We start from the raw sequence: 13,580 nt of genomic DNA, 5'->3' as shown, positions 1-13,580 counted from the left end.
CTAAACAAATATGTGTGACAAATTTTACCTACCTTATGTCAAGGCTCATGAAGAGGTAGAGAAGGGAGAGGGGGTTAATTAAAAGACTTTCACTGGCCTAGAGGTTCATAAATGGCAAGTTAGATGCTAAGATACTAATTTTCTTAGAAAGAGGCTAACTCAACACATGATTTCCCAAACGTAGTCTACTCAGGTACTACGATACGATCTGTGCTGTAAGGTTTCCAAGCACATTCTAGTGTTTTTTTGTATGTGGAGTAGCATTCCTCTGTATATTCTTCTTTAAAACTTCTCAGCTTCAGTCCTAGTTACAGAAATTATGGTAAAATTTACAACGGAAGGGATAGCTGAAAGTGATCTGGTCAAACCCCATACTCAAAGCAGAGCTAACATCAAAGTTAGAGCAAGTTGTGCAGGGTCTTGTCAGTCAAGTTTTGAAAAACTTCAGAAGCAGAGATTTTGTTACCCTCTGGGCCACCTGTTCCTGTGCTTTAGCACTCTCATGGCTAAAATTTCTCATGTCCAATTGGAATTTTCCTTGTTGCAGCCTCTGACTACTGCCTCATCTTCTTTCTGTGGGCACCTCTGGGTAATGGTTGGCCTTGTCTTCGCTGTAATCCCTGTTTAGGCAGTGGAAGACTGCAGTTAGATCCCCCAGCTGTCCCTGGCCAAACAAACCCAGACCCCTCAGCCTGTTACTGTGCATCATGTGCTCTAGGCCTCTAACCGCCCTGATGGCCTTTCCGAGGCTCCTCCAATCTGTTATGCTCCCCTGTTGTCTGAGGAACACTGAACTTCACCAGACACCTCCTGCTTATCTTTTGGGGTTTGAGCTGGTACTGGCTAGTGTCATACAGCAGGTGCTGTGAGCAAACCAGGCTGACAAACTAGAAATGCAGCTCTGCACAGCAGCAAGGTATTGCTGCAGTTGGCAGTAAATGTGCGTGGGAAGGACTGCAGGTCAGTTACCCTAGCTTGATGGTCTCCACCTGCATAAACCCTCAGCGAACCTACTTCAGTGTTAGTTCCCTGACTTCTGTCCGCTGGATTTCTTTTGTACCTTCTAATCCCTTGTCCCACGTTCACTGGTAGCATGCCCTGTGCTCCATCAGGGTGAAGCATCCCTCTTCAAAGGGATAACCTCAGGCCTAGGTGCTACCCAAATCCGATTTACTCATACTAACGGCATTCTTCTACTTCAGTGAAGCTTAAGGACGGAGGTAAAACTCAGACTGGACTATATAGGTGTTGAGATTACTGAGGGGAGGACATCCCTCTGGCAATGGTGGTAGTCGCTGGGTTTTACTAGCCAAGTAGCAGCTTGAGAGCAGACACAGCTGATTTAACAGATGAGCATGAAAGAGGGTGATGAAAGTCCATGTTTGTGTGTGTGCAACATGACTGGGCTTAGAAAAGAAGTGTCATTATTCTGCAGAGTATGAGAGGCTTTGTCCTTGGACTTCGCAATCAGAGTTTATTTGTCTTTTACAAACAAAATTGGTTCCTAGAGAGCCTTTTATCCTGTGCCATGGTGCCTATGGTGCCTAAGGCTCAAGGGCTTCTTATTCATTCCTCATTCTGTAACAGTGTCTCTGCCATGCTGAGAGGACATGAGTGAAACATCTGCTTGCATCTTGACTTCTTACCAAAGCCCATAACCAGCTCTAGGACCTACAATAAAAGAAAGAATTAAAGCACACTTTTTTAATGTAGACTAATTATTTGGGTGTAATTTCACATACAAAATTTGAACAGCTTGTAAAATCCAGGAAAGAGGTACAGCACACAGCTGCTGAGTAAACTGGTGGATTTTAAAATACCAGGACTCCTCATGGCAAGCAAACACTGCTGTCTTTGGCAAGAGCTGGCATTTACCATGGGTAGTGGAAGGAGATGCTCTAAGCTATCTTCTAGTGCTCAGGCTTCCTCAGCTTTCAAGGAAAAGCCAGTCCTGGGAAGAAAAGGAAGAAAGGAAGGATGTTAAGTAGAGTGCAATCACTTTGCAGCTTCGAAAAGGACTGATATGAAGAATAAAAAGGTAGGACATTGCTTAGGCCTAGTCCAAGATGATATATCTGGGCAAGAGATTCTTGTGCATGAGGCCCTGGGTTTTGAAAAAATGAGGCTTCTTCACAGTAAAATAGAGAAAGCCTGAGAGGAAACATAGCAATAGCCTTCATGTGTACAAAAGCTGGCTGCAGAGATGTAGGAACTAATCACATCTTCATGTCTGTGGTGATAAAAAGACATAACACATCTTGGTTGCAGCGAGAAAGTTTCAGGGAGATCCCAGGGAAAACCTGCTAACACTGTGACTAGAAAAGCCCTATAACAGATTTTGTCTGGAGGGCAGTGAAGTCTCCAGTGTTGGTAGTCTTTCAGAGCAGGAGAGGTAACTAGTTGTCAAGCGTGCAGCACGACAGGGTCTGCCCTAGGGAGTGAGTGTGGACAAGCTGGCCTTCGTTATGGTATCCTGCAGTATGTCAGGAAAACACACTTCTGCAGGCGCAGTGTCCAACTGGAAGCAATTTCCCAGAAGGCTTCTTAGATGGTGTCTTGCCCAACGTGCCAAGAATAATAGAGGTAAACTTGATCCCTTGTTGGCTTAGCAAGCTGGGCGGGGTGATCCTGGAGGTTTTGCCAGTCCCTGTTTTCTGTGTTTCCAGGTGAGCAACACAAGCAAAGGATCACTGTTACAGTCACGCATTGTGACCTGTGCTAGCACAGTAATAACAAGCAAGGTTTTCCTTCCTCTTTACTGCTTCCTGACACAGGTGACTCACATGACAAGATTGTCTTCCACAGGCAGGGCCCCAGACCACAAGGTCCCGTCAACAGCTGTCCCCATGGAGTGGTGTGGGTGCAAATTGATGCATTTGTGAAAGTATGGTCTGTCCTGGTGCTTGTGACAGGGACTGTATTTTGTGTGTGCCAGAGCTGCCATCCAGCTTGCTGCATCCACACAGGATACCTGCTTACCAGCCCCACTGGATTCAAAGGCTTCACCCACGAGCATAACAATCAATTTCAGCCTATCTGAAGCACTTTAAACTACAGTGGTTTGGAGTAAAAGAGACCAAAACTTTTTGCAAAACCTTACTGGCTTAACTCGGAAAGAAGACTGAATTTCCTGTCTTGTTTTCTCTTGTTCTGATTAGCTCCATGCTTTACTTGTTCCCTAAGGCATTACCAGAGCTGGGAGGCAACATCTTTGCAATACTCTTGTTGAGCTCTGCAGATTTGGTACCCTGAGCTACTCCTCACTTCTGAGATGCTTTCCCGCTTCTGCACTGCTTGTGGGAAGCACAAAACTCTGGCTCTGGTTGTTCTGCTTTCTTTGGGGCATGGGCAGATCACTAACTTTAGCTCCATGCTGCCTGGCTAGTAAAGCTCTTTTGGAGAGGTGTCATCAATATTTCCTGAAGATGTAGAGCCACCCCCAATGGACAGGGAGAAAGGGAATAGCCGTAGACCATGGTCCTGCAGAGGAAATCACCAAGTGGCAGCCTGGTATCTGGAATTTGGGTAGCATAACCAAGTTTAACCATGCAGCCACAATGTTATTCTACTGAGGCAGAACTTGTCCTGGGTTATGGACTCCCATCTTCCTGAGGAGTCTGAGATATACAGGTGTCACAGCCTCAGTGGCAAACCCAGTTCCATACTGCCCATGCAGGAGAGAGGGGCTTTGCCGACACAAGGTGCCTGCAAGCTATTGGGGTGGCACTGGTGCAGCACAGTGGCTTTTTTCTGTTTGAACATTGTCCCATGGTGACTTTGAGCTCAGGCTTTGCTCTTAGAGGTTTTGTTTTCTCGTGAGTTAATGACCTTTGCACTGTAGTGTTTCTCATTTAGCAGCTGTCCCAGAGCCCTGCAGAGAAACCGGTGGGACACGCCTGGTGAGCTCGGAGGATGGCAATGGCAGGTGATTGCAGGACAATGTGGCTGCTTCCCATTGTCCTCCTTCTCCTTCAGATGGTTCAGACAGGTACAGCCTTTGCTTTAACTTGGCTTTGTGCTGCTTTGCCTAAACCATGCAGGTAATTATTTGACGTTATTTGTGCTTTGTGTACCAGGGTGACATGAGTGAAAATGTGGTAGCTTTGCTTTGTCACCCATCTTGCTCCCATTGTCTGCTGCAGTGCAGTAATATCCAGGGCTGAGTCACTAGGGGAATACCATTTTGTGTCAGTGTAAAACAAGGGGTCAATATGCAGGGCTTTCAAACTGACAGCACAAACAATGTGCTATTCTTCATGTCCTCAGGAAATGTGGTTATTAAATAATCTTTACTATCCATTCATAAACTATTGGGTGGCAAAATGAACCCCACAAAGTTTAACAGAGCAGAGGGGAATGTGAACCCTACACCATCACCCACTGTGCTTGTCTAAGTCTAAACACAAGCACCACATCTCCACTTGAGGAAGCGTCCCAACTGTCTTTGAGGTTGGACCCTGAGATGCTTCTCTACAGAGTAAGTCTGTGAAACATACTGCAGACATGATGCATGCCTTGTTGTTCAATTTTGCTGTAAAAGTCATTTGGTGATTACAGAGGGCTTAATTGGAGACAACTGAACAAACACCTGAGTCATTCATATTCCAAGAGATGAGAGTTAGAGGGAGATTTTGACATCCCAGAGGTGAGGTGGGAAAGGTACTTAGTGGGACATGGGGTGCCTGAGAGTCTTCAGAATGTTTCAAGAATAATTTTCTCATAAAAAACACATAGAAAGCAATTTTGAGTGCACTCATCTACATTTTATTTTAATCAACAGACTAAAAGTGCCTGACAATACAAAGACAGTAGATGACTTTAATAAAAGTAACTATAAAATGACAGAGCTCATGGAGGAAGTAAAGAAAAAAACCAGGAGAATAAAGATTAATGTTTATCTTTTAAAAGAGAAAAAGATCAGGCTACTTCTGAAAAACCCCACAGAAACTCTAATCAGAGGTTCTCAACCTTTCTTTCACCACAGACCCCCTTTAAATACTTTTTGTGGCTGTGGACCACCAAGTCTTAATTCAAGATTTAAAGCACTAGACTGCATCAAATATTTATTTCCGTTTTCTCATGAAGTGTCTTTAGATTTGGAGAGAAGGGGAAATAAGTTAATCTGTTAATGCACACACTCCTATTATAATATCTTTTTTACAATAGTTCCATATGAATTTAAAATAATGGCATCAACACTCTTCTTGCTCAGATGGCCCATTTTATGGTATTTTAACGTGCTAATTCTGAATTGGATGACAATTTTTACATTAAAAATTGAGGAAAAGCTTTTACAATTCTTCTCACCTCCCCACTTGTTTGTCTATGTTCAGTCACCATATATTTTTGTTTACGGGTCCAGGGCCACCACTTGGAGGAACAGATTTCAGCCCCATTGTGGCCCTAAAGAGAGCTGTTGGATTAGGAAAATGTCTATAAGAGAAAAAACACCTAGTTAAAGTGGGTCCTACCAACCATACTAACACCGAATATACCAGCGTGTCAGGGCAGGAGGGAGGGGGGGGGCGGCTTGAGTATGAGAGGACCATTGAGGGGAGGGGGCTGTGGGAAAAGGAGGCGCAGTGCTTGCCTCAGGCCAGACCAAATGTTTCTGGTCTGGACGTCCCCCACCCCTGCTTTAAGCCTTCGTGGACCACCTGTGATGACATTGCAGCCCCTCAGGGCTCCGCAGACCACATGTTGAGAGCCACTGCCTTAAGTGTTTAAGGCATATGTCCAAACTATCCCAAGGTCAGGAAAAGACAGGAGGATTAATTAAAATCATGAGCTCCTTCATGACCTGACCTCCAGAAGGGAGTATAGAAAAACCTAGATCCATATAAAAGAGTTGCAAACTTCCTGGCATAAAACCAGAAAAGCTAAGGAATTAATACAATAAGATAAACATGATGTGAAAATCAAGAGCTGATCTAAGTATATGGATATTGGAAGAGAGACCAAGAAGAATGTTACTCTGTTCCCAATGGAGAAGAAAGTCTTTATTCCTTAAGGTACCAGATTACTTGTGTCCAATAAGGAGGAAAGAAACTGCTGAGTTGCACTAGTCAAGAGCAAATCATGTCAGTGTCCTTCAAGGACAGGATTACAGGCTGGGTGGGTGCTAAAGAGGCAGTACATATCAGGTCTCTCCATTAAGGGAGGCTTCTAAAATAATTTTATATAATGCTTTTACTGTAACAGAAAGGGAAGCACTGGTCTGGATGAAACTACTCTAAATTTCATGCACACCTGATTGAGAAACTGTGTGAATTGGTTGAAAGATTATATGGAGTACAGAGATGAGCCACACAGGTGAGCCTGAGGACCTCTGATACTTGGTATTTTCCACAGTGACATGCAAGATGGAAGAGAGTGTTTACTCACTGCGTTTGTAGCTCATTCCAGACTGGAAGGACTACTATGAGTCAAGATGAGAGTTTAAGACAATCTTTTGAAACTGGAACAGTGGTCCAACTTAAATAGGAGGTAATTCAGTAAACACAATACTTCACCTTTGGTTCCATAACACACAACCAAGGAAATTTGTAAAACATGTAATAAAAGCAAGAAATCTTCTCCATTTTCATGAGGATGAGGAGCTAGGACAACAAGTAATGGGATCCTATCTCTCTGAGGGACACTCAGGTTAGATATTAGGAAACACTTTTTTAGACATTATAAGGCTAGTTAAGGAGCGGATTAAACTGTGTGGGTGAGCTGTGTAATCTTGTTGTGAATCTGTAGGAACAGGTTAGACAGCATCTGTTAGGACTGGTTTACCTCTCCTTGCTCTGTTAGTGCCAGGAAAGCTCTCCCATTCTGCCTGTGATCTTGCAATGCCAGGGACTGAGCTAAGGTGAGTAGTGTGACCGATGTACAGATGGCAAAGGAGTATTGCAAGGGTCTACCAAGAGTCTAACACTTCATTTACTGCTGATACTTTAGTTGTTGGTAATTTTAGCCTCTTACCCACATCCATGTTCATCTTTGCCTTAATACAATGGCTGTTCTGGGGAGTACAGATTATCCCTTCCTTTGCTCTTAAAGAGCTGCCATTATAGATGGGAAACACAGCATAAGATGTAAATGTTGACAGTTTACTATTTCTTAAATAAAGAGAGTTTCAACTCTTGTTATTACTAATGCCTCTGGCAGGACTTGTGCAGAATTTCCCCAAACCATGAGGTGTTTGACTAATGTTTGCAAGCGAGGTTTTATGAGCTGCCTGTGCTTTTATGGAATCACCATGAATTTGTAACCTGCCTATACATTTGTCTCCTTTGCAGTCATACCAAATGCATGCAAGGTCAACAATGGGAACTGCAAGCAATTCTGCAAAACTGAAGATGAAGGAGTTGTATGTTCCTGTGCTGCTGGCTATGCCCTGGGCAATGACAACAAAACCTGCATTCCTGTAGGTATGAAGCCACAGTTAATGTTCATTCTATGGGACACACATCACATCTTCACCACCTTTGGGAAGTGCTGATGTGTACTGCAGCATAAAGAATAATGTTAACTCTTCATGCCTTTCACGTGGCTTACTTGAGGTGTTGCCAACAAATTTAATAAAAATCTTAGCTAAAGGTCATAATTTAAGTAACATCAAATTGTGCAACTGTGAGTGATGTGCAGTAGCAAAAACAGCTCACGGAAGTGTTCTGTGCAAGTGGGTGCATTCTCCGAGCGGACCGCAAAGCCCATGTTCCAGCAGGTATGTATGAAGCCATATGAGAAACTGGTGATTACAATGGAGGTCAGAATCCTCTTCTCTCACAGACTGAAAGGGGTCTTTCAGCTTCAGGAGATTTTGTTAGAAAGGAACAGGTTAGATTTATCATTGGCAAAAATTGGTGTCTATTTTCAAGGCCTCCAGGGTGTGCTGAATGCCTACAGATCCAAATGAGTAGGAACCCAAGAAACTTCTTTTACAATCTGCAGTTCACAAGGACTCATTATAATTTTAGTGGTAGTGACATCATGTGATTGCAGTTATATCTCACTTGTTTCCCCTCAAATATCACCTCTTCTATTTTCTTCTAAAGGCAGGTTTTCTGCAGTTCACATATAGTAATCAAGGTACCTGAATAACTACTGACATTGAATTCAAATCCATCAATTTTGCCTGCATTCAAAGTGAACATTAACAGTTATTAATCTTAGTCTACTTTTCTGTCTGTCTGATGATATTTTTTATAATGCTGTTTGTAATTTAATACCAAATTGCTGTCATGAGCTTATAATTCCTAGCATAGAAAACTTTGCCCTGTTTTCCAATTACAAAAAATTTAATAACAGCAGGTACACAAAAATAATGAAGCCAATAATGGAAGATGCTTAGCTTTTAAATACTTCGAAAATGCCGAACCCATTTGTCCCCTTGCTCAAAATGCGCAAGTTTTAGAAGGGGAAAATTATTTTAATTTTTCAAGCATTCTGGTCCTTTTGCATTTGCAAAGATTTTATTAATGTCTTGGAAAATCTAGCAGAGCCAACCCTGATAAGGACACCTGCATATCTAATTGGATTGCAAAAGGCTGCTGTCAAGGAGTTTTCCTTGTGGTAAGCGAGTTTTCCTTGCGGTAAGCGGGTTTTCCTTGCAGTAAGCGAGTTTTCTCTCATTTTCCTGAAGAGTAGATTCCCTGAAAGTGACCTGTTTCTCTACAAATAATTTTCCTCCACTGTAGGTAGCTATCTGTAACTCCAAAGGCTGCTTTTGACATCAAAGCTAGATTTACTTTTCTGACCATGAAACTGTCCATTGTTCCAAGGGCTCTGACAGACAAGCTCTGTTGAATGGCACTTGGGTGACAGAAATTGTTGTCAACAGCAACTGTCTGTCCTTTTGCTCTGCTGGAGGTTACTATCCCTTGCATGTCTCTTGGCTTGGCGCCTCAGGCACAGCACAGGCACCATCCCCTGCAGAGATGGAAGACCGTGGTCCTCCACATCCTATATATTGGCTTAAATCAACGAGAAAGGTAGCTCTGAGCTAAAGTGAAGGCTGGTAACAGCAGCTGAGCCTTCACAGCTGTTTACTCAGTGTTACGGACAGGAACCCCTTGCTCTCAGTATGTGACACATGCCTCAAAGTCACATTACCATCCAGACATCAAGTATTAGCATTCTGATTTTGCCTTTGCAGTCAAGTTCCCTTGTGGTAAGCTTCAGAGAAACCATGAAGCCAGTCGAGAGAAAGTCACAGGAACCACAGCAAGTCCTGATGCCCATCCTGAAAATGAGGAAACCACCGAGACCCCAAGCAGCCATCCGGAGGTCACGGGGGAGGCTGGCAGTTTACCCACAGTGTCCCCATGGCAGGTAAGGTAAAATTGTCCTGGGATGTTTAACACCTGACCCCACTCACCAGGACCGACAGCCGTTTACTCTTCATCATGCTCATCCCTGCTTGCCAAGGGGACCTAGCCTGATTTGAGGCAGACTCCCCTGCTGCCAACATTCTGGGTGGTCATTCCACTCCCCTGAGTACTGTGTTTCTGCACAGGTCTCCTACCATGAATGATGTTGTGCCTCCTTTTCAGCATCAGTGCTGGGAGGGGGAGGCTAGGAGAGAAGTTGGGTTGCAGATACAGGACATAGAAATGGGTGTGAGCCACAGGGCCCCTTCCCTGCCAGCCAACCCGTTATTTGGGTTGCAGTGTGGTGGTATCAGAAGAATAGCCTGAATTCCTGTTGTAGCCAAGACCAAAGTGAAACAAAAAACCCAAGCAGGAACAGTGCTATTACAATATTAGCTAAATTTTGTTCAAAAAATAGCAAGCAAAAACTGTTGGCAAAATAACTGAATGCACAACCTCTGCTTTGAGCCAGGAAAAAGGTCTGTCGTGACCTTGTTTCCCGCCGTGGTGGCTACACCTCAGTGGAACTCTCACCACCTCTGAATGAGGGATACCTTTGACAGAAAATACATATGAAAATGTCTACTTTAAGAAAATGGCTTGAATCTCAGCCAGCTGTTCAGGATTTCTCTGTACATACGTTTCTGTACTTTAGCTTTCTTCTCTCTCTTTGCAGGCTGTTCTACTAGCAGATGAGTATGATGAATGGTTTTGTGGGGGGACAATTCTGAATGAGTATTTTATACTTTCTGGAGCTCATTGTGTTCAACAGTTTGAAAACTTACAGGTTATTGTTGGTAAGTGCTTCTCATTTTGCCCTTTACTACAAAAATAAACTATCCCGTGTTCTAGTCTCCACATACAAGACACTGAACTCTGTCAGAGTTTTTCTTACCCTCATTATTTCTCACTGCCTTATCTTGTCTCAACTGACAGTGAAATACATATTCAGCTTTGTTGAATGGACAGTTTTGTTAAGCTTGGCTTGGCCTAGTGAAGCTTTGTACATGACAGAAGCCAAGCATAAACTGAGAATGTATGCGAGCAAGTAAGGTTGAGCTGATGTAGTTAAATTGGTCTAACATTACACCTTTAGACAATTTCCTGTGTTGGCCAAACCTTGAAGAATTCCAGATGCCTCGTTCAGATGTTTTGACAGCATGTAGATACCAACCTGAGACTGTTTCATACTTGAAACCTCTAATTTATTATTTATTAATATCCCTTATGACAAAGTAGTTTATCACAAGTTCTAGGCACAGAAAAATGGTGTTCTGAGTCATAAAAATTGTACTCAACCTACAATACTAAAGCAAAAATTGTGTTTGCCTAAACTCCAATTGTCTGTCCATTTAATTCCCAAAAAGATTTCATACAAATTGAGAAAGACTAAATACATATAAACTTGTAAATTTTTGTATGCAGAACGTTTAAAGTTTTAAAAGCAGAACGTTTAAAGTTTTAAAAGACAATGAATATCTATTTCCTATTTAAATCTGCTTGACTGTGTTGCTCTGCTCTACAAATTATGGGGCAAGACCCTTCTCTTCTGTGTTGAGGCTTTTGGTTGTATAAGAGTGCCATTGGGAATATTGTGATGAAGGCCAAAACTTTATATCAATGCTTTCATTGAGAGCATTATTCTGATAGCAGAGTTCTGATTTTCTGCTTGCCTGGCATTGTGGCAGCCTTCTAAACCCCCTCCAAAATGGGTATAAAAAGCTACAGCATCAGGATGCAGGACTGGTCTATTTGATTTGTACAGTACAATGCCTATCCAAAGTGCAAGGAAATTTGGTCCCTTTATTTAATGAGGTGCAGCTTAGACTTGTTGGTATTGTATTATTAACAACTACTTTAATACTCTGGCACAGGGATGGTGGACAAAGAAAAGGAAGAGCCAAGTAGAGCAATGCACAGAGTGGAAAAAATAATTCCACATCCTAAATTTGATGAAAAAACTTTTGATAGCGACATAGCCCTTCTCAAACTAGAGGAACCTATCACATTTTCTGAGGATGTTGTCCCAGCATGCCTTCCAGAAGAAGACTTTACTAAAGACGTTCTGATGAAACAGACGTTTGGAATTGTCAGTGGCTTTGGGAACACATTTGAACGTGCAAGGCCAGTCAAAAGAATGAAAGTGCTTCAAATCCCTTATGTGGACAGGGACACTTGCAAGCTCGCCCTTCGTAGCCCGGTCACAAAAAACATGTTCTGTGCAGGTTATGATAAAGATGGAAAAGATGTCTGCCAAGGAGATGGAGGAGGCCCCCATGTAACCCAATACAATGGCACTTATTTTGTTACTGGTATCATCAGCTGGGGAGAAGGGTGTGGAAGGCAAGGGAAGTACGGAGTATACACCAACTTGTCAAAGTTCCTACCCTGGATAAGAAGTGTTTTAACAGAGGACTCTTAATGGTTTGACATTTGATCAACCTTATTGTCTTAGCCGTCAGATCTGATCCCTAAGTACTATTTTCTTCTTTTTAACATGCTTACTAAAATTCTGATAGTTTGTGCCTCCCTTAAGAAGGACATACTCCTTCATGAGCTAATGCCTGGTTTTCAGAAGGTGAGCTTGGATTTCTAGCAGAGCTTGATGGTTTTGGACAATAATGAGATTTCTTCAAATGGTTTAGGAACTTCCCTGCTCTTGCTGTGATAACCTAAATTTGTCTTTTGGATGCTTTGCCTGTGCTGATAAACCCCCTCCCACTGCGATGAAGGTTGGAACTAACTCAACATTTCTGTGGCAGTACATGCTTTATAGAAAGTAGACTAGGGTAATATCAAAGTAAAACAGTATCAGAGTAGGACAGCTTTTTAAAAGCCTCTGGAAAAGCTACTTAATTTTCCAGATTTATATACCTATACACAGAAAATTCAGAAAATGTGAAAACCACCCATATATCCACACAAATCTAAATAACTGGGCATGTCACTAAATCAAGTGAGTTGTTAGATGAAGCTCATTGAATTGGAAAGGCTTGCTTATCATCACCAAAAATACTGGTGTTCTGATATTTTCCTGCTTTCATTCTGATACTTTCTTCACCAGCGTTATTGATGTTGTGATTTTGTCTACAATAAAGTGAATGCATTGCATACCCTACAAATTGCAATATTGTTGCATGTCATCATTTGAATAAAGTGTTATTTAAATTATTCCCAACTAAAGAGTTTTTAAATCTACAAGGATAAATAATCTTTCCAGACTAAGAAAAGCCTGACTCTCTGATCAGCTGAACCTGACATCCTCTGTCTGCCTTATTTCAATCCAGAGGGAAAAAGACTTGTTTCTCAGCCAGCTCAGTGGTCCATAAAAATGGTGAAGTAGATGTTTGAGTCTCTACAGAAACATGAAGTACTCTGATGTACTTTAAAAAGTGTGGAGGAGAAGGAAAAAAGAGATGTTACAGATTATATTGTGGCATAAAGTGTGCAATATTTTTCTGATTCTCTGGGTTCATAATATCCAGTTTGCAAGTGTGAAAGTCACCATTTTGGGGTAGTTTTTAATATGGATTGCGTTGATCCATTTGAAAGGAATAAGGTGGTTGTATTTGTCCTGCAATGACCACTGGCCTGTTCCCCTATGAAAAACTCAGAAAAATCACAGGGGAGTCTCTTTCATTTGTATAATTTCCCCTGGTTTTTTTCTGACACATCTCCTGAAATTCAAGACCACTAAATGAACTCAGTCCTGGAGTGACAGCAGATCTCAGGTCATGGTGTTCAAGCCACAGAAAGAAGTTCAGCCCCTGATGGCTGTATAAGCGACTCACTGACATCACTGCTCCAAAGGATTTACTCCTGCTTGACTTCCTATAGGATCTCTGTTGAAACTTCTGATTATAGTTCAGCCCTAAACTATATACTGAGAGCACCAAACCTGATATATGTAAGTGTGCACCAGGCTCAGACATGTCCCAGGGACTACGGGGAGGCCGTTGCACAGGGCTTGCACTTGCTGACCCTCTCCCTCGTTGCCATCCGTCTCTCCTACTACCCAGTCCTGCATTACCGCTTGCCCCGGCTCTGCAGAACTCCAAGTTTATTCATAATCAATTACAAAATGTACAGAAACCTTCAATGGGCTTCAATCACCGTGTTTAGCTACACGTGCATTCAGAGGAATCAGTCATCTAAGTGTCTCCTTCCTCACCTCCCAGTTTGCATTGCCAGGCGTGAAACACCATCATCAACCTACTCAGA

General features: G+C 42.5%; 1 protein-coding gene across 1 annotated transcript; it reads left to right on the top strand.

The window, feature by feature from the left end:
• Positions 1 to 3,912: 3,912 nt before the first annotated feature.
• LOC141958366 (coagulation factor X-like) lies at positions 3,913 to 11,781 on the top strand. The gene is made up of 5 exons (XM_074901157.1): positions 3,913 to 3,988; positions 7,287 to 7,418; positions 9,146 to 9,321; positions 10,036 to 10,156; positions 11,234 to 11,781. The coding sequence occupies exons 1-5, from the start codon at positions 3,913 to 3,915 to the stop codon at positions 11,779 to 11,781; spliced, it is 1,053 nt and encodes a 350-aa protein (XP_074757258.1).
• Positions 11,782 to 13,580: the final 1,799 nt, after the last annotated feature.

This window comes from Athene noctua, chromosome 1 (assembly GCF_965140245.1).
Source record: "Athene noctua chromosome 1, bAthNoc1.hap1.1, whole genome shotgun sequence".
NCBI lineage: Eukaryota > Metazoa > Chordata > Aves > Strigiformes > Strigidae > Athene > Athene noctua.
This window is presented reverse-complemented; position numbering and strand designations above follow the sequence as displayed.

Excerpts from the sequence above, each read along its gene's own strand:
- LOC141958366 (XM_074901157.1), top strand. The coding sequence starts at position 3,913 with ATGGCAATGGCAGGTGATTGCAGGACAATGTGGCTGCTTCCCATTGTC. Across the intron at positions 7,419-9,145 it reads CAAAACCTGCATTCCTGTAG|TCAAGTTCCCTTGTGGTAAG; the intron begins GTATGAAGCCAC and ends TTGCCTTTGCAG. Across the intron at positions 10,157-11,233 it reads AAACTTACAGGTTATTGTTG|GGATGGTGGACAAAGAAAAG; the intron begins GTAAGTGCTTCT and ends ACTCTGGCACAG.